This window comes from Podarcis liolepis (genome assembly GCF_965112155.1).
Source record: "Podarcis liolepis genome assembly, chromosome: 4".
Taxonomy (NCBI): domain Eukaryota; kingdom Metazoa; phylum Chordata; class Lepidosauria; order Squamata; family Lacertidae; genus Podarcis; species Podarcis liolepis.
Window position 1 is genome coordinate 80,898,084 of NC_139558.1, and position 22,962 is coordinate 80,921,045.

The 22,962-nt window shown below is 40.3% G+C and overlaps 1 protein-coding gene across 2 annotated transcripts in view; it reads right to left on the reverse strand.

The window, feature by feature from the left end:
- Positions 1 to 1,123: 1,123 nt before the first annotated feature.
- The window catches only part of PAN3 (poly(A) specific ribonuclease subunit PAN3), a 59,818-nt gene continuing 37,979 nt past the window's right edge, over positions 1,124 to 22,962 (reverse strand). For both annotated transcript variants that reach the window (XM_083498887.1, XM_083498888.1), the window contains 13 exons: positions 21,391 to 21,638; positions 19,476 to 19,580; positions 17,692 to 17,749; positions 16,447 to 16,608; positions 16,037 to 16,153; positions 15,842 to 15,943; positions 11,773 to 11,938; positions 10,888 to 10,975; positions 9,140 to 9,279; positions 8,178 to 8,307; positions 6,878 to 6,942; positions 5,924 to 6,062; positions 1,124 to 4,110 (listed from right to left, as the gene is read on the reverse strand). In XM_083498887.1, the coding sequence (XP_083355013.1) occupies positions 3,970 to 4,110; positions 5,924 to 6,062; positions 6,878 to 6,942; positions 8,178 to 8,307; positions 9,140 to 9,279; positions 10,888 to 10,975; positions 11,773 to 11,938; positions 15,842 to 15,943; positions 16,037 to 16,153; positions 16,447 to 16,608; positions 17,692 to 17,749; positions 19,476 to 19,580; positions 21,391 to 21,638 (1,661 nt within the window). In that variant the 3' untranslated portion in view covers positions 1,124 to 3,969. The remainder of the gene's footprint in view (positions 4,111 to 5,923; positions 6,063 to 6,877; positions 6,943 to 8,177; positions 8,308 to 9,139; positions 9,280 to 10,887; positions 10,976 to 11,772; positions 11,939 to 15,841; positions 15,944 to 16,036; positions 16,154 to 16,446; positions 16,609 to 17,691; positions 17,750 to 19,475; positions 19,581 to 21,390; positions 21,639 to 22,962) is intronic.

Here is a 22,962-nt window from a genome sequence, read left to right on the forward strand (position 1 = left end):
ATAAAGAGATGCTTCTTCATTCTGTGGATCATTGGGCCCTTCTAAAGGCGAGTTTTTTCTCCATGGTCGATATGCAGTTGCATGCACAGAATTCTGTACTTGCCCAAGGCATCGTTTGAATTCAAAGCTATCAGCAGGAAAGATGTGCTTGCCATCGTGTGTAGCTGTAGAAAGGAGTTGGAAGACAAGCTTTATCCTCTGGCACATGGGCCAATATGATGTGCAAGCATGCTTTTGCAACCCACATGCTCACAAAATACTACACAAGGTGAAGCCCTTGGAGCTTGTTAAGCATACTCCAACTTGAGAAAGAAAACCCAGGGACAATGAACAGCAAGGCCATACATGCACTTTTAGAAGGTGTAAAGATGATAACTGGTCTTGCAGACTTTTTGCAGGTTTAAAAAAATATCTGGCAGGATCCTAAAGTTTTTCTGCCCTGTGACTGCCAGAGATAAGTGTACGAAGCAAAACTTGCAGCAACTTTCATTTTGGCCTACTTGCAGAATGAACTTTCTAAGCAAAATTCATTTCAAGCAACAGGTGGTCCAGATTAATTCATGCAAAGAAAAAGACATACTGGCAATTTTATGAAATTGTATAAAGTTCTATGACTTTTTACACTTTATATAAAACATATCACAGGGAGGTTTGAGGGTACAAAGGCCTTGACCATGCCTTAACATATATTTTTTCAGTTAACAGTTCAAATCAATAAAAAATGGAAAACTACATAAAACTCGTGAGCAATTTTCCAATAAGTAAATTGCCAAATGTATCTTAATCTGTTATGGGAGCTCAAACAAAAGTGGAAGTTATTTAAAAAGCATTTTTCAGAGGGTTCGGACTACTTCAGCATCTGGAGTCAGTTTGATAACGAACAGGCCAGTTCTACCATATGCCTATCAGCAAGAAATGCACATCACTGTTCTCTCCAGACTGTATACTATATCTGAACAACAGATAAACAATGCTTGCAAGCCAAACATTGTTCCACAAACCCTGCAGTAGAGTGGGGTGGAGTAAAATATGAAGAAAACAACTCCATAAAATAGTTTTAAGTCAACTACACAAGAAGTGGCACACAATACCCACACCTTTGCATGCTCAAAAGAAGGCTGTGTTATTTCTGGTATTCTTTATTAAAAATACTGCTGTACACATGAAAAGAATGAAAAACAAGATTAAAAGGTAACACAGAGTGGGATCATGACATCAGAATGTAACACTGGTGCTTTTTAGGGGAAGCTGTTCACGTCTAAAACTTTACTGGAACAAGGGAAAATTAGAAGGAAAAGAAAGACATTATGTACCCCGAATAAAGTATTTACAGTGTAGCAAAAACAAAAACCCAAACAAGCAACCTAAGAACAGGTAAGAAAATTTAAATGGACTAACATCACATGATTTCAAAAGGTTGTCCTTTCTGTGCTTTCAGCTGTAAAGATAGGAAGGTCAGAATCATTTCCCCGCATGAAAAAAGTATGCCTTGTTTAAGAAAAACATTGCTGCGCTGTTTTAGGGATTACATACATAACTCTTCCAATGAATGGAACATGCTAGTTTCTGGACAGCCTTCTAAATGGAATTATATTGGAGTAGAAGGGCTCTCCCCAAAAAAACACCAAAGCAGAAAATTCCAAAACACAGACCAAATAAAAACAAACAAGACTCCACATTGTTCTATGCATTACCCAACAGCAGAAATTTCTTGGATGGCGTTTACTTATGGAAACTTATTGGCTCTCTGCTCTCTTTTTCAAAATTATTATTTTTTTAACCTTAAACCAAGTCCTGAGATTACTGGGGCTAAAGCAACGTACACTTACAGAATGAGACAAATAAGCAAAATGCAACTTGCTGTTTCAGAGGTGGGCTTGTTGGTACAGCAAGGATGAGACTGAAGGCCTTGCATTACAAACCGCCCCCCCCTTGCTTTTGCTTTTCCCAAAATATTGGTCCACAAAATAATCTGTCAAAGGTTCCCAGTTCCCGCAACTGAAGAGATGATCCCTTTCATTTTCAAAGAAAACAACAGTGGGGAAAAGAAAAGAAAAAGCCTCAGCCCGCATATAAATTAAGCATTCAATATTTCTCCTAGAATACAAGTACTACTTTTTGTACAAAAGAATTACAATATGATTTTTCAAAAACATATAAAAAGACAGCTGCTCTTCCTCATATACATGAGCGAATGATAAAAGACTGGTTGCCAGGTTCGTATCTCAAAGTCCCTGTTCCTTTGGACATTAAAAAAAAGAACAACAGTGTGGCAACTGTTCTCTTCTCAATATTAAACATTATGCTCCGTTTAAATTTTTTTCCAGATAAAACAACTGATTTTATTTATGCTACCAAACCGCAGGCTCTGCAATTTCTCATTTAGAGGCGCAACAGGTGTCCCTAGTCTTCCACAGCCTTCCTTCTGAAGAGCACTGCTTTCCTTGAGGCAAATCTAAAGGAGTGTCATCATTAAAGCTTATAAAACTGGACAGAATTATTAAAAATTCACCTGAAATTACAAATATTGAGAATTAATAAAATGGGTGCCAGTAACATCAGTTGCAAGTGCTTTGAGTCTGTCCTGACACCTTTGGGAGAGAGTTTCCACATTGTCTTCATGGTGAGCACCCAGTGCTATTAAAACATTCAGTGCTGGGGAAAGGACGCAGATATACAGTCTTCACTACTGCTTTAAGAAAGGGGGGAAATTATACGTATTTGGCAGTCTTCAGTATCAAAGTGTAGGTGTTCCACTACAAATTCCCTTGAATACCCAAGCTTGCGGACAAATGCAGGTCCAATATCAGAAAGTTAATTGCGGGGAAAGAAATCCCAGGCTTGAAGACTGAATATTCATGTGTTGAGTATTATCAAAAGTAATATTACTTTGGGCTAAGCAGTGACTGCAAAGGCACAGCAGACCACCATTCTTCCAGAATCAGGCTATAAAACTTCAAAAGCTCTTGATGCCAGACAACTGCTGTGTGTAGTTAATCTTCCAAACAGTGTCTTTGTATCTGTATCCAGTGTAAAGTACCATAATAAAGCTGTGGTTCAAAGAACAAAACTTTATACAAAAAAAGGATACCATAAGTAAATTAAATGAATAAACTTCCGAATCCTCAGGTCTGTAACACAATTCCTTTTAAAAATTCTATTAAAAATTGCATAAATGTGAATGCATCTGACTAGAAGTAAAATATACAAACAGGTATTTTATTTAAAAGGCGCTGGTTGTGTTTTGAGCAACTGGGATATGCTCTCAAAGTTACAGATCTCAAAATGGTGCTGCTTTGCTTAGACAAAGCTTCAGCCAAATAAAAGGGGATTTTACACGTGAGATTTCTATAATACCCAACTTGATTTTTTTCTTCCTTTTTTAAAAAAATATGCATCTTCTGGTTTTGATTGGTGAACCTAACAGTGGGTGGCATAAGACACGGTTTTACAGAGGTTACAAGCTACACTGTAAATTTACAGAACACAATTTCTATGAAATTATTCACCTGGTCCTTTATAGTATTCTGGGGTGCAAATAATATCAAAACAAATAAATTCCGCAGTATATTCAGTGGCAAAAAATAAAATAAAAATCCCAGAAATGTCCTTGCAAAGAGATTCCCTTAGTAAGTATCCAATGTGGCAAAACATCAGAGATCAGAAAAGTCTTTAAAAAATTAAAATTAGTGCATATACGAGTGGAAAAAATAAAAGCAGGAACATCATACTCCTGATGCGTTCCTTATTTTAAAATAAATTCTTCACAGATAAAGCCTCCAATGGCAGCCAGAGCTCAAGGGTAAGCAAAAACATTCTTCCCTTCAAGTAACAGTGTACCTGACTGAAGTGCAACATCTCCTGCTCTTTTGTTTCCCAAAATGTGAAATGAGATGACGACAATCAGCTGTAGTGCAATTTGCTATTAGTTATGTTCTTCAGCAACGTCCTGCATGCTTTCAGCAAGTACTACAACTGGCCGTTCGCGGCTGCAATCAGTTCTTGAAAAGTATTTTCAAAGCAGCGTTTTAGGTCACTATACGTCACCACAAGTACACTCTTCTCATCTCTGGAAATGAGGCTTATTTTTTCTGGCACACCAGCATCTAGCTGAAATCAAAGGGCAGAAAACTTCCGTTAGTAGGACTTGATACCATATTCACAAAACTTTTGGCTGGGATCTTGGGTGTGCTCATGTGGTGGGAGCATCCTGAATATAGAGTTCTGCCTGCAACTCTGATCAACTGGTCTCCTTGCAGCCTCGGGTGCCCGCTAAAAATCTGCTCCAGGAGGCTGGGAACCCCTCTGAGGCAGCACGAGAAGGAAATGTGGTGGGGGCAGGGGTGGGCAGCTCAAGAAAAATATCGGCCCAGGATGTGACAGCTGCGAAAAGGGTAAATTAGGGCTTGCTGGGGAAGGGATTGAAAATAAAGCTGCCCATGTCATAATGTCATTATCCAGATCCATGGCATACCTGCAATTTCAATGATGCGTAATAATGGTCACCATACCTCAGAAAGTAGTGTGGACCTGGGAAAGGTGAAGAAGGGCAACCAAAACCATCAAGGGGCTGGAGCAACTCCCCTATGAGGAAAGGGTGCACTATTTGGAGCTTTTTATTGGGGGGGGGAGAGTAAGTAAGGAGGGGTTATGATAGAGCTGTATAGAATTCTGTGTGTGAGGGGGGAATGCATGGAGATGTTTTTCTCCCCCTCATAATACTAGATCCCAGGGCCATCCAATGAAAGATTCAGGACAAAAGAAAGTACTTTGTCACACAGTGCAGTTAAAACTATAGGATTCGCTGAAAGGACCCTCAAAATCGTTCAGCATGTAGTAGCTTTCCATATGCAGGATTACACGACAAGTGGGAATAGTCAAACAGGCAATCATTCATAAACCACACAGCACAACACAACAAATAGCTTTAGGGCAAGAGGACTGGGAAAAGATAGGGATTGGTCTAGTCTAAGTGCATTAGGCATTTTGTTCCTTAAAGTCTAAATTGAACGAAGAGATCCCTATCAGCTTCTAAACTTAATGGTAAGAGGTCAACCGTTTTGAACTAGACACAACAATAGAATTTTCACTGAATATGTACAAGAGAGGCCAGGGTTCAGATGTAAAGCTAAACCACAATTTAGCACAGGCACCCCAAAACTCGGCCAAAACTCCAGATGTTTGGGGACTACAACTCCCATCATCCCTAGCTAACAGGACCAGTAGTCAGGGATGATGGGAGTTGTAGTCCCAAAACATCTGGAAGGCCGAGTTTGGGGGTGCCTGGTTTAGCAGCACAACAGGGGAAAGCCTGGTTTACCTTTGAGCTGATGCTCCCCTTCCTCCTTTCTCCTCCTCCAGTGAAGCCACCAAACTGGAAGAATTTGCTTTTTAAGCTGAGCACAGTTTGTCACATCTGACAAAAACAAACCGGTAGGTTTAAACTACGGTTTTTATGGAAACAATTCATGGTCAGAAACTACGGTTTGATCCTGGCATATTTTAATAAACCACAGTTTAAACTACAAACAATTTGTCCTTGACAGATGTAGAGCCAGTTAGTTTTAAAACACAGATGAAGAGGGGAGCAGGCAAGTCCAACACTCCCTGCAATGCATCACTGTACCACAAAGCTAGGGTTTAGTGTCCTATCTGAGCCAGGCCAGTGTGTCTCACATGCAAACATTGCTTCTGATGCAGCCAATGAAGCACTCATCTGCACCACTGACACCTAGGGCATTTTAACAGCGCCACCATGCACACCGTGTGAACTCACCTGCACACACAGCTGAAGACCAGTTTGAGAACCATATCTGCTTTAAGACAACTTGCTTGCAGCCCAATTAAAAATAACAGGAGGAGGAAAGACAGACTAGTTACATAGTTTATCTGCAATAAATGTAAAATACAGTCACTCATTTACCTTGTTAAGACAAGAGATAATGTGACTGAGGTCTATCCAAGGAGTGCCCGTTTCTGTCACCTGATGAAAAAGATGATCCCTAAACAGCTTCAGGAGGTATCTGTCTCCAGTTTCTGACCATGTTGGGTCCTTCTGAAATCTATTGTAAAACAGAGCGTTTTGTGTTTCTTAGTACAAGTTCATAAACATCTCAGACTAAGTGTTTTCTGAAGAAGTTTCTGCTTTGTAGCAAGTTATTCCCCACCACAATTTAAGAAGGAGGAATGTGTGATACACCCTTCAGTCCAGAGTTTAAAATTAAAAACAAACTTTTCATGGGGCTAAAAGCATCTTAAGCAACTATGCTGCACATCTCTTTCCTGATATCATAATTTAGCTGATTTTGAAAACCAGGTTAATAAGGTTTTTAAGTGGGGGGGGGATCCCTACCAGTTCCTAATGCTCTGGATGAAACAATCTATTGCTCAAGGTTACATTTGGCATCATTAGTCATTGAGGTCAGACTTACAGTGTCCAGGAGAATGCAATCTCTACAATTATCAATTACTGTTCCCAGTCTCCAGAGTTGGCACTGTAGCAACTGTATGCACTTGGAGAGTATTTGCTGCTGTTGGGAGAAAAAACTGAAATACCTTCCCAAGAATGCACCAATAGTTTGGAGTTTTAAAATCGTTTGAAATCTTGCAACTTATGAAACATCACCTTGCACTAATAATTCTCTATCTTCAGACAAGCCTCAAACCAGGATCTATTATCCAACTGAAAAGTGAGTGGTAAACACATATTCACATACAAAGAAGTTCTGGACAGTGTGCTACCAAACTGACCAAAGTAACCTAGCCCATCTTTCAGAGGCTTCTATACTTTGCAAGTCCATCATCATGCGTGAACATTCAAGACTCTTTGTGGTGCCTCTTTATAACACACTGATGCAGAAAATGCTGAATTCCTTACTCTGGCCTCTCATTGATTGTTCCCAATTTTGCAAGAAGCCGAAATAATCTTCCATTCTGAACTTCCTAAATGACAAGAGAAAAATAAAAGCTTGACAATCACTATTTATATTTTGCTCTTCTATTAAAAGTATAAATTATAATCAAATAACCATATAGTTAGATCGGGGGGAGGGGAGGAATAAAACTTACATTTCACTGAAAGCAATGGGACTTAAATAATGTCTGTCGTGTTGATTTTAATGAGAACTTTTTACACTCCATACAAAATGGAGAGAGACCTCCTTAACTATTTTTAATCTTAAAAAAGACTATTCAGGAAATCACACCTTGCTTGATAATCACAGGAGAACAGAAGAGGACTAGTATACTTTCATATACTTCCACATCTTTATGATCTAAGTAGTAGGTTTGCCTTCATTTTTCAGAAGGCTGTATCACAGCACTGGGCAGCCATTTCCATCATGCCTCCAAGATCCATTTTGAGCTCCAATCAGTGCTGTTATTTGAAGACCGCTGCAGGGCAAGGTGCCCTTTAGCAGGCAGTGTTAGAAACTGAGATATGAAAGCTAGGAGCTAAATGGCACCTTAAACCTAGGTTATAGGCACAGCAACGGAGTGTATAGGCACACTTTTTCATAACAACAATACGAAGTTGAAAATGAATGAACTGCAGCTAAAATATTATGTTCTCTTTTCACATGGTCTAGTCCTTCCCCTGCCCACCCCCCTAATAGTCTTAAGAGGGTCTCTTCTCTAGTCTTCAGCGAGTAGCTGGAAGTGGGAAGGCAGGAAAAGGTCTTCCTTTCCTTCCACTCTGCAGTTTGAACCTAAATCTTAGGCACAGTACTGTATCCAAAGCTCAGAAACTGCTCTTGCTAATGAAATTCCCTATCTCAAAATGTGTCTAGAAAAATGGGAGTTTCAAACACTGCCAGCCAGTTAGCATCTTAGCTGAGATACCTTGAATCTCACCATTGCCTTTCTAAAATGGGCAGAAGTTAATAGCTTTACCATTCCACTAAATAGGATTATTAGCCAATGAGGTATGTGAATATGTATGGATCAAAGTGAAATTTGTGGAGACTCTGAGGCTGGAAAACCACTGATCTGTAACACAGTATCTTCCCAAATGCCTTATCATTTAAACAGCAATGGGGGGGGGGGGAGAGATGGGTACATCACTCTATGGCAAGATGGGCAGGTCTCAATCGTACTACATTTACAGACTTTGGGAACCTGTTGGCAATATCAGCTTCCCTAAGAAAATAGAGATGAATGTGCACTATCTTTGCATTTACCTTTGCAAGGTCTTCTTCTATTACATCATTTCTCATTTGGGCAGCATCCAACTGAGTATAGAATCTTGCACCAATCATAGGCATGATATCATTTACACTTCGAAGCCTGTTTTGGTCAGTCAGCAAATACCTAACAAGGCAGTTTTTAAAAGTTACTTTAAAAACAGGGCTAAAGAAGTAAGTTTCTTTTAAAAGAGGTTCCATCTGTGGAAGCTAATTTTATTAATCTATAAAAGTGAAAATCTGGCACAAAGCTTTACTTCATATACAGAACATTTAACACCACTGCAGCCTTGTGAAAGACAGTAGCACCATTAGGAGGTGACATTCGAGGCTATATTTATGTGACTGGCTGATGATGTACTGCAAAGTTGTTTTCCATTTTTCCTTTTATCCTGCTCTTCTTCCAAGAACTTCAGGCAGCACACCTGGTTCCCATGTTTTATCCTCACAACAATATTGTAAGGCAGATTAGGCTGTGACTGCCTCATGGCAGAATGGGAATTTGAACTCCAATATAATGCAACTTTTACTATACTAGTATAATGCATAAGGAGCTAACAACAAATATATTAGAATCTGAAAAATGCTTAAGTTCGAGGTTAAGGACAAGAGTTTTTTTTTAAGTTCATGCTAATTTCAGCACAAGTCAACAGTAACTCAAGAGATTCAGCTACACAACATTCCTAATCAGGAGGGTAAATTAATTTTGTTCCTACACCTTCGCCACTCACTGCCATCCCTCTATATCTGGACAGTCATACAGGAATCCTTCCACATAGGTGCTGTACTATGGTCAAACTAATCATGCTAGAGAAGATCTTGTGCACACACATTCGATGTAGAAACATCCCATGAACCGCCACTCCCAATTTAACCATGTGCATGAACAAACCATAAGCAAATTGTCACTGGCACGTTTTAACCTAGTTTAAAAAGAAGTTGATTTCAAAGTAACTTACAAAATAAGATTCTTCAAATCAGAGGAATAGTTGATTGTCACCAGTTCCATTGCTTTCTGCAAATTCTCCCTCTGAATTCCTGCCAGAGAATTGCAAGCCAAAGACAACACCACCTTCCCAAGGGAGATCAAGTCTGCTTGCTAAAGAAAAGGGAACAAATAAGACTAACCAGGGTCAGTAGAATATCATTAGCTTTCCTAGCATTGAAAAAAAAAGATAAGAATACCTTAGATGGGACCAATTTAACATAATGCTCAAAATTGAAAAAATTATCACAAACCACTTCATCACATATGTTTCTTTTAAGAAATATGATGCCATATAGTCAAGTTCAGCTCCACTTAAGACTCCCTCCTTTACCCAATTTGCATCACTATGGAGGGGGAGGAGAGAAAAGAAGAAAATTCATTTTTTCTGTTCTGATACTTTTTTCTTTGCTGTGCTATGCAAAGCTAGAGGGCTTTGTTTGGTGCCGACAGCCAGCCCTTAATCTGTGCATTTAAATAGTTGTTTAAGGAGAGGAGGCCTTTGGAGAGTGAGAACCATGGCGTTTTCTCTTTCTTTCCACCCAAAAGTGTACAGTGCAAGGCGGGGAGCACATTAACCTCAGGACATGTGTCCCTTCCCACAAACGTTATTCCCCTTTTAGAACACTTACTATAAGCTACTAGGGCTGTGAACAGGTCAATTCACTATTCTCCATCAATCTCAACATCCAGTTTCCTTTCTCCCACCCTCTCCCTTAACTTATACTTCAAGCAACTATACATATCTTGGAAAGCTAAATATTCTTTTCAGATTTTTTAAAAAAATAAATTTACAAATATATGCATTGCAAAAACACATAGCGGCACTTCAAGTTTCAAGTCTTAAAACAATTAATTGGCTTCTTGAATGCAGTACTTCACAGGAACAATTGGCCCCATTTTCCTAAAGTTGATGTCAAAAGTACGTATGCCTACCTACACAGCCCTCTCACTTTTCTGCCAACAGGTGAAGAGAATCCTTTCCAAACAAAGAGGTGAACACGTAAAACAGTTGTAAACTTAACAATATATATTGTGCTTTACCGGCTGGACTGAGGTGTTTTTCATTTAGTGGAAAGTTAAGAATAAAGAAGAAAAAACAACTTGGTTTTATGGCAAACTTGCATGCTCTCCATTCCATCAGGAAGAAGTTAGTATGATTGTTGTTGACAAAGCTAAGGTGTTTCTTTAGTTCTGAGAATAGGCTAGTCTTCCTCCCATCTCCCATTATTGGTTGTTGTTGAAGTGGGTTTTAGAAAGGATGAGACATTTCTTTTAATTTATGCACAATATACCCAAGTTTGATATCACTGATTCAAATGTATCCCTCACTATCCTTTGCTCTAATCTGTTTTCCATGCACTCTCTATCTTAAATTGTACGTTCGTTACAGAGGCAGGGACTTGCCTGCATTTTGCTTCCAAAACTTTGCAAAGCACTGCTAGTGCTGCATAAATTGTAATGGCAACTAATGAAGAGCAGTCCTTGCCTATATGCAAAGGCAAATCTTTTATGTTTTAATGCTACCAGTAGAGGAGGCTGCATTAATAAAGTTCATCCAGTTGCACTTCTCAAAGAAAGCAAATGTACAGAGTAAAGAAAAGCATGTCAACACCAAATGTTCTTAAGGAAGGGAAAAAGCAATATAAAAATAATGCAATCATTGATGAATATTCACTAACCAAATAACATGAAGTAAAGGGGACAATATTGTGATCTTACCTGATACTGGGCCATGAGGGCCAGGGGATTGTTTTGGCTGTTATCAAATGTTAACACATCAAAGACTCCAACGCAGTTCACTCGCAACCTTGATGGGAGAAGGGTTATATAAAGAAGAGAATTATAAAACTCCTTAGTCTGCTTGTTAGACTTGCTCTGCGACTTCTTTAGTTACATCAGCAAAGTTTTGCTAACAAACTGGTATTAATGCCAACGGTTTATCAATCTGCGAGGGTAGAAGGAGGGTGCACTGACTCTGTGCACACCCAAACTATGTGGAAAATTGGGATGATGCAGGAAAGGTTCTCAAGGTGTCTTGAGTCGGATAAGAGACCCCCTAAATTTCTGAGTGTGTCTGTGGGGGATCTTTCGTTCTGATGAACAGGTGTAACTTTGAATCACGGTGATTTATTTTCTGGGTGCCCTCCAATCAGAGTGATAAGGGGGAGGGATGTTTTGACTGTGAGAATAAACGTGCAAGTGGCAGAGTTGGACTATCTGGGTGGCCTTCTTTCCAAATCATTTTTTTCCTAACAAACAAAAATCATAGCTCTCTCCTTTTTTTTTTTTATTTCACAGAACATACTTTCAGGAAGGGGCAAGGACAGCGAGAAAAAACCAGCTACAACCAGGCAAGACTTATCCAGTATTTTAAAATGAATGTAAAATCACCTAGCACGATAGCCTCTGGCTTTGTTCAATTGAACTTTGGCAGGTTTCATGACTACAGTTTTCACAAACTAGGAGACTAGCGCCATTTCTATTTTTTTGCTCCAAAACAAGCTTGCCCTTGGGGAGAAGCTCTGCATCTATGTTCCTGAAATTTAGCTGGCTTCACCACCTTGTATTGCCAACAATGCAATGGTAAAACGTGTTTCATGTTACCTTGTTTTTCCAGTTACCAGAATCTTGGTGGGGTCCATCACCCGACAGGCCAATCCTGCTGTATGAATGGTCCGCAATGCAGAGCTGAGCTGCACAATGTAGGCCCAAATCAGGGATTCTGGCAACAACCCTGCGTGTTGCCGAGGCAAAGGTCCATCATGCTGACCTATCAGAAGAATGGGAGAAAATGAATGAAATCTACAACTTTCAGCTGTGTAAGTGTTTGGATAATGAATACAAAAGTTCTTTCAAAATGCCAGTTAATTAAAATCATGATCTGCTTTATTTCAAAGCAACTGGCAATTGTAAGAACACCCAACCCAATTACAGCTGCTGTTTTGTTTTACTTTTAATCGTACTAAAAGTAAGACACAATGTATAAAGCTGGAATTTTATTGAGCAGCTACAATCCCTTAGTGTATCATAATTAATTTTTGGTACTGGCTGCCACAAGATGTTGCACCGTCCACCAGCTTAAGCAGCTTTAAAGGTGGATTATACATTTGTTTACCCATAAATTGCTATCAGCAAAGATGGCTTAGCAGAATATTAATGTTTGAGGCAGTGTGCCACTGAGCACCAGTTGCTGGATGGCAGCAAAGGGGCAGCATTACTGGCACCATGCCCTGCTTGTGACCTTATCACAAGCATTTCTAGTTATATATTATGTCAGGCTGGATTAGATGGGCTACTGGCCTGACAGTGAGCAGGGCTCTTCAAATGTACCAAGCAAGCAGCAAAAGAAGCAAACATACACTGCCAAAGCCCTTATTCATACTACATCAGAAGCAATGTTGTTTCTGTATTTCCATATAAAAACAAAAAAGGTATCCAAGTTAATGAACCCAAATCCCATCACATGTTTAAAACATATGCTCAAATACACAAGCAACAAATACTATGACTCATTAGATTTGGAACGCTTCACGTTTTTCGTCCTAGGGTTTTGTTTCATGACTGTTGTTTGACAGTAACCCTTCAAGAGCCTTTCAATGAATCAAGCACTTTGCTGAGGAAATATGTACTTCTGGCAATATACTACAGCTATTATCTTTCAAAAACTCCTCATGTTTTTCAAAGATAGCCAAGCAGGTTAATACGACCTGAGTTCTGAAGAAAAGGAATGGTGTTTGGGTGTGTTTGTTAACGCCAGAACTGTGAATAAGGTAAAGGGACCCCTGACCATTAGGTCCAGTTGTGACCGACTCTGGGATTGCGGAGCTCATCTCGCTTTCTTGGCCGAGGGAGCCGGCGTTTGTCCGCAGACAGCTTCCGGGTCATGTGGCCAGCATGAGTAAGCCACTTCTGGCGAACCAGAGCAGCACATGGAAACGCCGTTTACCTTCCCGCTGGAGCGGTACCTATTTATCTACTTGCACTTTGACGTGCTTTCGAACTGGTAGGTTGGCAGGAGCAGGGACCAAGCAACGGGAGCTCACCCCGTTGTGGGGATTCAAACCGCCAACCTTCTGGTCGGCAAGTCCTAGGCTCTGTGGTTTAACCCACAGCGCCACCCACGTCCCTAGAACTGTGAATAATGAAGCCCAAATACAATGTAGATCTGAGTTGTGATTCAAAGGCATGTATCATGAACACTGCCCTCAAGAGGAATTCCACTCAAGGATGACTTCCCACAAATAGCTCTTTAGTACCCCAGGTTTGAAGAGCAGCTTTGGTGTTTGGTACCAGAGCAGTTTAGCTACTTTGCAGTGCAAACATACTATTTGCCATGACCTTTCTCCTGCAACAACCCCCTTGAAGTGCATTTTTAACTACAGGGAGTATCCCCCCCCCCTTTAGTTTGCCATACTTGCGCGAGGATCTTCAAACAATTATAATCTAACCGACCTTGATGGGTCACACAGATGTGCATACAAATGCCTCTCAAGTGCATTCAGAAATACAGCATTTCCGGAATAAGCTTTCTACTTTTAGCCTGACAAAAGTGAAGATCTTTACAGAAGCAATACTGAATGAGGAAATACCTTTAGTAACTACAAAACACAGCAATTTAGGAAACACACACTGCTGCCTTCAATCTGCTGTGGATTTGTGGAAAACTGGTTTAGTCCGTTGTGTGAAATCAACAATACATCTAGAGACTGGTTAAAAAATGGATTTTGTTTCTTTCAGTAAGCCTGATCACATTAAATGTTTGCTTTCAATTCTGCATCTCCCCCCTGCCTCCACTCTAGCGGTTTGGGTTTTTGTTCCGGTTTGAAGATAAGCAACTTCCTGCTCAAACCAACAGGAGCTGCCACATTCAAGGGATGTTAACCGGGGCACCACTAGCCCCTGGTTCACAGGTATTCAGTGCAGAAATAAACCGAACCTGTTATGCCTTCATTCATCAGAAAACTTTATTATACCACATCCTAGACAATAAAATTCTGGATGGTGTTAACAAATGACAAGGCAAAAAAAGGCTAACCACATGGTGACAGCAGAATACAATGTGGAAAAACCACCATGTAACCACAATTCTCTTCCTTTAACTGTCAAATACCAGTTTTACTAACAAGTGATGAAGCTGTTTAAAGCACAATGTACTAAGAGACCCTATCTTAATATGAAGCCTTGTGCTGCCAAATGCAAATTAAGGGAAATGAGAAAATTACAACAAAACCCTGTTTCTACACACACACACACACACACACACACACACACACACACCACACAGTTACGTTCCGTAAGTTTTGCCCTTGTACAAATGCCTCTTTTTAAAAAACCACACCACCATTACAAATGGCTAACCTGACCCAACAACCTAGGACCCCACCCCCCCCAAAAAAAACAAACCACCAAGCCACACTGCAAGCAACTGAACTCAACCCACCAAGTTCCAAAGGGTTGAGAGAAACTCAGATCAGATTTATGGGGTGAATGGAGAAAGAAGAGGGAAGAGAACTTTCACTGTACAGTCAAAAGTCCTCAGGGTGAAAAAACGAATGCATTGAATACCTTAGTCTTCATGGGAATTCTTACTGTGAATTCCAGTTTGTGGATTGGGATGGAGGACGTTCCTCTGATAGGGAATGACAGCTCCCTCTGGTGATGACAGGTGGGGTCCTAGAAAGTCTTCTGCCTCCTATCTGGTGGGAGGGTCACCCCACTCATCAGGCCAACCCAGTCTGTGGTTGGGAATGACTGGGTCTGGCTTGCTCTCCTCGGAGGCTTGCCAGTGCGGTGTAGTGGTTAAGAGCAGTGGACTCGTAACCGGGTTCGCGTCTCCGCTCCTCCACATGCAGCTGCTGGGTGACCTTGGGCCAGTCACACTTCTTTGCAGTCTCTCAGCCCCACTCACCTCACAGAGTGTTTGTTGTTGGGGAGGAAGGGAAAGGAGAATGTTAGCCGCTTTGAGACTCCTTAGGATAGTGATAAAGTGGGGTATCAAGTCCAAACTCTTCTTCTTCTTCAATAAATATCATTTAAAAAACCAACAACAAACTCTTCTTCTTCTTCTTCTTCTTCTTCTCTTCTTCTTCTTCTTCTTCTTCTTCCTGGCTTGTTTGCTGGCCTTCTTTTTGCCTTAAATCTGAGAATCTTCTTTTAGCATGTCTTAACTGCCTCTCATTCCCCTTTGTTCCTCTTGCCCCCTAGCAATGTGGGGGTTTTAGTGCAAGAAACCCCCCTCCCCCTGCCTTTTTGTTAGTGCGGGCTTTCCCCTTTGGATTCTTTGTTTTCTCTCCCCTTTCCTTTAGTTTTTTTGCTGTAAAGGAAAAGAGGTGACTCCCATTTGGAGGCAAAAGACTTTCTAGAACCCTGCTTGTCATCACTAGAGGGGTGGTGGTGCCTTACCCTAAGAGAGTAATGTCCTCCAGCCTGATCCACCAAACTATATTACCTATAGTAATAGAGTATTACAGTGAAAGCCCAATATGAATGCAGCATCAAAACCAGTTTGCAATAACCAGCACAACTGCCATGTATACATTATGTTCTGAACACTTCAAGAAGCCTAAATTGCAGCAAAGCTACGTACAATGCAAAGTTACAATACTTCAACTGTAGTTCCCTAATTTTTGTCCACTGGAAAAACAAAAACATAGATCTCATTTGCTGGCCTTACCCCACTTCCTTTTTGTGAAATAGGCATCAGCACTAGGATCATTGAAGTGTCTGCTCATCATAGTCTCTCCTCCAGCGTGGAAGTCATAGGCAAACACAAGAGCTTTTCAAAAAAAGTCCGAGGTGAGAATTAGCTATGCAATTGATGCAAGTCTTCCAATACGATTGGCTAACATCTTAAAAATAAGAAACTTACAATGTTCTCCAAATGCTTTAGTGGTGAATACTTCTCGCAAGGTGACAATGTTTGAGTGTTGGATTTTTTTCCACATGTCAACCAGCACCATGCACTTTGTGTTAACAAGACGAAAACCTGAGAAAGAAAATCTTTCACATTACAAAGATTTTTGGCTATTTTAATGTCGCTTTCACATTTACTCTAAAGTACTAGAGTGCTAGCAAAAGACACAACCCAAAAAACACACACCTGATCATAGCCTGCTTTATGGCTTATTAGCCATACCCAATTCCATTCCATTATTTAAAAGGAACAATTTGATTTTAAATCCAATTTGAGGTTTATTGACAAAGAAACACAAATGTTTTAAGGCTTAAGTACTGGTAGAACTGAATTTTAAAAATATGAGAACTTGTAATTTCCCTCACCATGTATCCTCCGAAGGCAATATGGCAGATCATCTTTGCTATTTACAGCTTTGTAGCATGATGTTATATACCCAAAGTTGCTTGTTTTCTGTATCCGATTGGGTGGTGGCAGTGGCTCCAAAGGGAAAAGGCTGTGGTAGCTGTCAACTTCTGTTGGGACAGCTAAACCAGTTTACGGAAATACATTAGACACTACTTAAAATTATGAAGAAAAGAGTTATTACAGACAAAGCAATTCAATGACAAGACAACACACACACACGCACACGCACACACACACACTGGTTTAGAAGACTGTAACAAAGCTCTGACAACAAACTTTGATGCAAATCCTATACAACTTTTACCACAACACGCAGGTTTGCTTTGGAAAATTCAGAAATCTCCAATACTGAAGAAAAGCGCGTTCAGTATATGCACTAAGATCCTGATTCGCTTATTTTATAGATGGGATAGGAAAGAGTATGCTTGGTGCCAGTTGGTTATAATGGGAGAAGAGTAGGACAAGAACCAAAAATCTAAAACCTGAGTGTGTAAACCCTAAGGGTAAACTCTACTAGAAGATACTTATGGGAGTTTTAATTTTACATTACCAGTTTAAGGCAAGCTTTTATTCCTGCCTTGTTGAACACATTGTACACTTTGATGCACTGAGACCTGACACAGAGACATTGTTAAATTTGTCTTGGGAGCACCCTGATGAGATTCAGTATAGCAGTTCACATCTAAATCAAGTGCAGTAACTGACACTCATTAAGAACTGAAGACGTTTTTATTCAGACAGAAGCAGCAGACCTAGTTTCATACGTTATGATTATGTCATTTTGCAAAACTTTTTGTTATATATCACTTTGAATTTCAAATATGATGCATTTTGTTTTTGAAGAAGAAAAACAAATAAACAAAAGGCAGAAGAGATCCACTGAAGCACGAGAGATTTTGTACAGTACTTATTTTCACAGACTGTGTCATCCACGTAACAAACATTTCCTGAGGGTTGCATTATACGAATTATTTAAAGAAAGAAAGAAAGTTTGGATTGTGCACTACTAATAAATACATTGAAAAGGAGCTTGAAAGAACCTAATACAGAGATTCCACTGGATTATAGTCAATCCTGCATTCAGAATGGCTTTGCTTTAATATGCAAATTGATTATTCATATATCTAACTGCGGTAGCAAACACAGCAAGCAAAAGACCGGCTTAAAAATGCAATTTAAATTCAGGATCTTTAGTTACTTACCAGGCATATCTGCTTGATCTATCTGAGCCATTGTAATTAAGTGTCTGTTGATCAGCTCCTATAGGAATACATTTTGGCAGTCTTACCAATAAGGACATGAAATTCTAGTTTGCTGTTTCTTATATGCTGCTTCGGTTAATCACAAAACCATAGAAACAGACCTGAAAAAGGACTTGGACTATCAGAACCCCCTTATAGAAGCAGAATCCCTAACTAAAGCTACCCTTGTCTAAGGACATGGCTGGAAGCAACCTTTAAGAGACCCTATAGTCAGTCAGTTCATCTACTGAACCCCCCTGAACCAGCCCCATCAAATTGTTTGTCAAACCTGATCTTCAGGTAACTCCACCACAGACCTCTGCATCCTGGGGAATCTGAACCAAGGTTCTGCTATTCTTTCATTGTAGAATGGTATTTCTAAAGCCTAGCCAAGACTGCAGTTCAAGTTTTATTTCTTGTCCCCCATATATACATTGCCAGTCTCTATCCTTCTCAGGGCAACCACCATTTCATCTGAACACTAATGAAGCTACTCTCAATCTTCTCTGCTCAATGGCAGACATTAACAACTCCTATCTTCTATCACACTGCAATTAGGAGTGGCTTTGAATTCATGATAAATGATGAAGAATTGCATCCAGGAAAGGGAGTGTGCTGCTGGGGGAAGGACAGAACTCTGTTTATGAAATTTCTGTTCTGACCTTCCTCCCCAAGGAGCCCAGGCTGACCTGTCCTCCATCAGACTTCTAATGAGTAAAAAGCAGGCTAGTAAACTATGTACTGAACATGGTAATCCAAAGGCCTCAACAAATCAGAATACAGCACAGAGTACAGAAGTCGCCTTTTATGTCCCTCGTGATTATTTTGCAAGGCCATGTAGTGATGCTTAGGCAAACTTTGTTTTAAACTAAGGTTAAGGCCCTTTTCCGTATTGTTACTTGACTGACCCACATTTCTTTGGCAGCAATCTGTTTCTAGTAAAGAAGAGACTTGCATTTGTCCTTATTAAGTTTCTACTTTTTGCTGAAAATGTTTCCAATTTACTGAGATGATTTTGAGTTCTAACTCAGTTTCGCCAGATGGAGTCTGATATGACAGAAAGTGCTTTACATTTGCAGTGAGGTAGGGAAGACAAATTGCAGTGCTGCAGGAAGAGCCCTAAGGTTTCAAACTATCACAGCAAGAACAGACATACTTGGCAGCCCACTCCAAAAAGCAGATATAGAAAAGGTGAAGAGGCAGTGGGTTAAGTTTCTTTAATAAGGCATTTTCCATGGCATGGATGGCTTTGAAAAAGTCACCTTGTAGCAAAGATACCATCAGCCCCAGCCAGCATGACCAACAGACTGGGATGATAGGGGTTATAGTCCAACAATATCTGAGAGGAAACAGTAACCCAACCCTGTTTCAAACTGATTCACCACCTGTTCTGCCAATACTGTGTGTGTAGGAAATATTTAAGAAGTTAGGCCTGTGGCTAACAAGAATAGCTTTCGCACAGACTTCTGCGATGGTGTGGTTGGCAAAGGTAAGATGTAAAAGGTATTTTTACTCCCAAGCAAGTGTGCATAAGATTGCAGCCAAAGAGGACACATATCCCAAACACCATCAATACTGTTTTTATATACCTATTTTACCTGCTTACTTAAATATCATTAATTTTCCCAGAAACAACGTTCTTTTTTTATGATACAGCATTGCAGATAACTTTGGGCAAGCGGAAGGTGGCAGAGAAATTTTGTGGTGGGAGGAAATCTGTTAGAATATTACTAGAAAGAACTTACCTGTCTGAGTTCATCTGCCATGAAGAAAGAAGGTGCATTTGCTTTTGGCTGCATGTAAGCAACATGAGGCGCAGTTGGAGGATAAATGTGGTAATTTGGGAACACCTATTGAAGATAAAATTTGGAACAGACAGTTTTTAGGATTTGAAAAGTGATGAGATCTTTTAAAAGCCCTCTGAAGTGGTTCCACAGAAGCCATATCAAAAAAAGGATGAGCATACTTATGGGTGCATACTTATGGTTGCGGCTGCAAAGTCATCAGCATTTGAATTAATTACTTTCAAAATCCAAACTTGAAATTCTGGGAGAAAAATAAGTTTGTATGGAAAGTGTGCAAAATATTAGTACAGGGTCAGCAGAAGGAATATGAATCTGGTAGGTAATAAGGGCTACATAAAATGCACACCCCAAGCCTGAACATATCCTATAACCATCCTCAAAAGCCTTTCTCAGAGTTCCCCTGGCTTAGGGAGATAAGGCGGGTGGCAGCTTGGGAGTCTTTTCAGAGGTAGCACCACCCCATTCATGGAGGAGGTCTGGTGCTGAAACTTATTGGTACCAAGCCCAGGCTTTAATCCCTCATTGAATCTTAGTTTAAACTGATGCTTACTCAACTTTTTGTGTTGTATTTTTTGAAATTATTTTTTTTAAGCTGATGCTGTTATTGTTCATTAATTCTTTTAAGTGTCAATAGCCTAGATTCTCAGAGCTGAACAGTGGGGTAACATACATAGATAGATAGATAGATAGATAGATAGATAGATAGACAGACCATAAAGACTAACAGAGTGGGTGGCAGAATAGGTTGTATTTATCTTATACTTAAGAAAGTATATAACATTCCAATGAAAGCATCATGGTGGCAAACTACCCACGTCATGCACAAGGTTTGCCAAACGCTGCTGTTACCTGCCCTAAGGGCTCAAGATACAACAGATTCTGCCATGTCAGAGAGCATGTCTAGTTTTCTTAGGCGGCAATGGCCTTAAAATAAAAAGCCAACAAAGCTGCACATACAATCTCACATAGAGGGAATCTCTGATGCCACCTAGTCTAGGCTCCTAGATTTCTATGCCAATCATCCCATGAATAAAGGGCTTACTCATACATCAGCTGCCTGTGCAATTCTTCTGAGAGCATGGAACTGCTTTCTTCAGAATCTGATCATTGGTCTTTCTGGTCTAGTAGTGCCTACTCTGGCAGGCCCTCCTTCTCAGCCAGAGATCTTTCCCTGGCTACCAGAAAGAGTTTAAATGAAGATGTAAGGAACAGAACCTAGAACATTGCGTAGGCAAAAGCATGTGATCGACAGCAGACCTATGGCTCTCCCCATGCTGCTCTTTAATCAGTTTATCATGAAAGGAAGGAGACTCAACAAGCCTCAGGCTCATGTACTCCTCCACTACACAGATGAAAGAGTTTGGAAGCTTTCATTTCTGTTTCTGGAGTTTTTCATATCATTCAAACTAAGCTTTGTATGAAAAAAGCCAATTTCAAACCATAATTATTGACCAGTTTAGGGTTTGGACAGAATGCTAAATGAAAGTTAATTGAAATAGGAAGCTTCCACTCTTACTTGCAGCCATACTTGTGGAGGAAAGGAAAGGACTTAAGTCCAAGGCTCATCTAGGTTCATTCCCATCATGATAAACCATGGTTTATTCTGACCACCTCTCCCCATATGAACCGCCCTGGACCATAATATAATATTCTGAGATAAAGGGCAGTATATAAATTATTTCTCCAACTGTGTGCAAATAGGAAAGCTTTGCAAGACAGAAAAGGAAGCCACAGTGGCAGTCAGTAACAGCCAAGATGCAAATCAAGCTTGGAAATGTGGTAATTACTATATGGAATACCAGCATTAATTTATGGATTATAACAAATACCTTCATAAATAAAACGGAATTCTCACCATTCCAGTTACAGGTGCTGGAGTTGTGTCAGTATAGAAATAGGTTGTGCCACCCACAGTTTCCTTCTGAATCACCTGGCCAGCAGCTGGCGGCTGGGAGACTGCATTAGTAACTGGCGTAGAGGCACTAGTAGGCACCATGTAATTTGCTGGGTTTGGTGTATGACTTCTTCGTCTAGGAGCAGGAGACGTGTGAGGAGTAATTTTAGGGGAATGAAGGGGAGAAGATCCTGCTGACAATGACATTCCTTATGAAAATAAAAGGAAAAAAGAAGACTTGCAGTGAAAAGGCATTTGCAGCCATAACAGACTCCAAGGCTTGGGGGGGGGGTATATTTCCTTGCAGATAAAAACAGACTTGGGACAGCTGGACAAGGTGTTTTAAAACTTCCAGTTTACATGTAAGATTCAAATGAAATGGTTAGCCACAAAGATACCAACTTTTGCCCAAAGGGTGAGAAAAGCAACAGCAAACATTTGCAACATTTTCAAGCTATTCAAATACAACTCCATTGGCTCCATCTGTGCCGCTTTGCTATGGCAGACAAAAAGCGTCAGGTACTGCCACAGTTCTCTTTAAACCAAGGATGGGGAACTTCAGATTGGTGGGCCAAGACTGGCTTGTCAGGCCAATTACTCCAAACCACGTCCACCCACTGGACAGCTGATGGATGGGAGGACATGGTTTATTCTTCCTACATTAGCTGTATGGCCTATTCCCAAGCAAGGAACAGGATCATGCAGCCAAAGCAGCAGGATTTAATCCCTGCTCATCACTGATGAGCAGTGATAAAAGCCCTTTGTAAAAGCACTATTTGGAGTAACTTGCACTTTGTCTTTAAGAAGAACCAGTGTCTTTAAGAAGAACCACCTGCCCCCTTGCTTAAACCACCCTGATGTGAAAGGAGGGCAATTCTGCTTGGTCCAGGCATGCAAGAGAGCAACCTGCAGGGAGCTCTCTTATGCAAACGCCCCCCTTTGCTAAGCATGATCCCCTCCACCAAATGGGGCATTGGCTGATGTATTGAGGGGGGGTGCTGCTTGGTCTGGGTGCATGAGGTTTACCTGCAAGCAACTATCATGCACCCTAACCTGACTGTGCATGTAGCAGACAGCAAGGCGCTGCTAAAGGAAAGGTTTTTCCTGCAAAAGGAAGGAAGAAGCCTTCACTTTTACAGCCTTGTTGCCTGCTTTGAAATCCTGAGACTTCAAAGCACCAAACTCCCTGGTATCAGTTGACTGACAACTGTCAAATTTGCCCTGCAAGGCAGATCCTTATAAGAATCTGGCCCATGGAGCTAAAAACATTCCCCACGCCTTATTTAAACCAAACCAGAATTATCTGAAAGGAAAATACTGAGGTCTGTGCCATATAATTTGCAGCGATTTTTATAGACACCTACACAGAAGATTTAAAAAAACAACAACCACCACCAGGTTGCAACAATTACACAAACTAACCAAACTATACTCAGTGTCAAGACAAATTTATTAACTAGGTACTACTTACTCAGCACTGAAACAAAATATGATGTGCAACCTATTGTTTATTTATATACATACATACATACA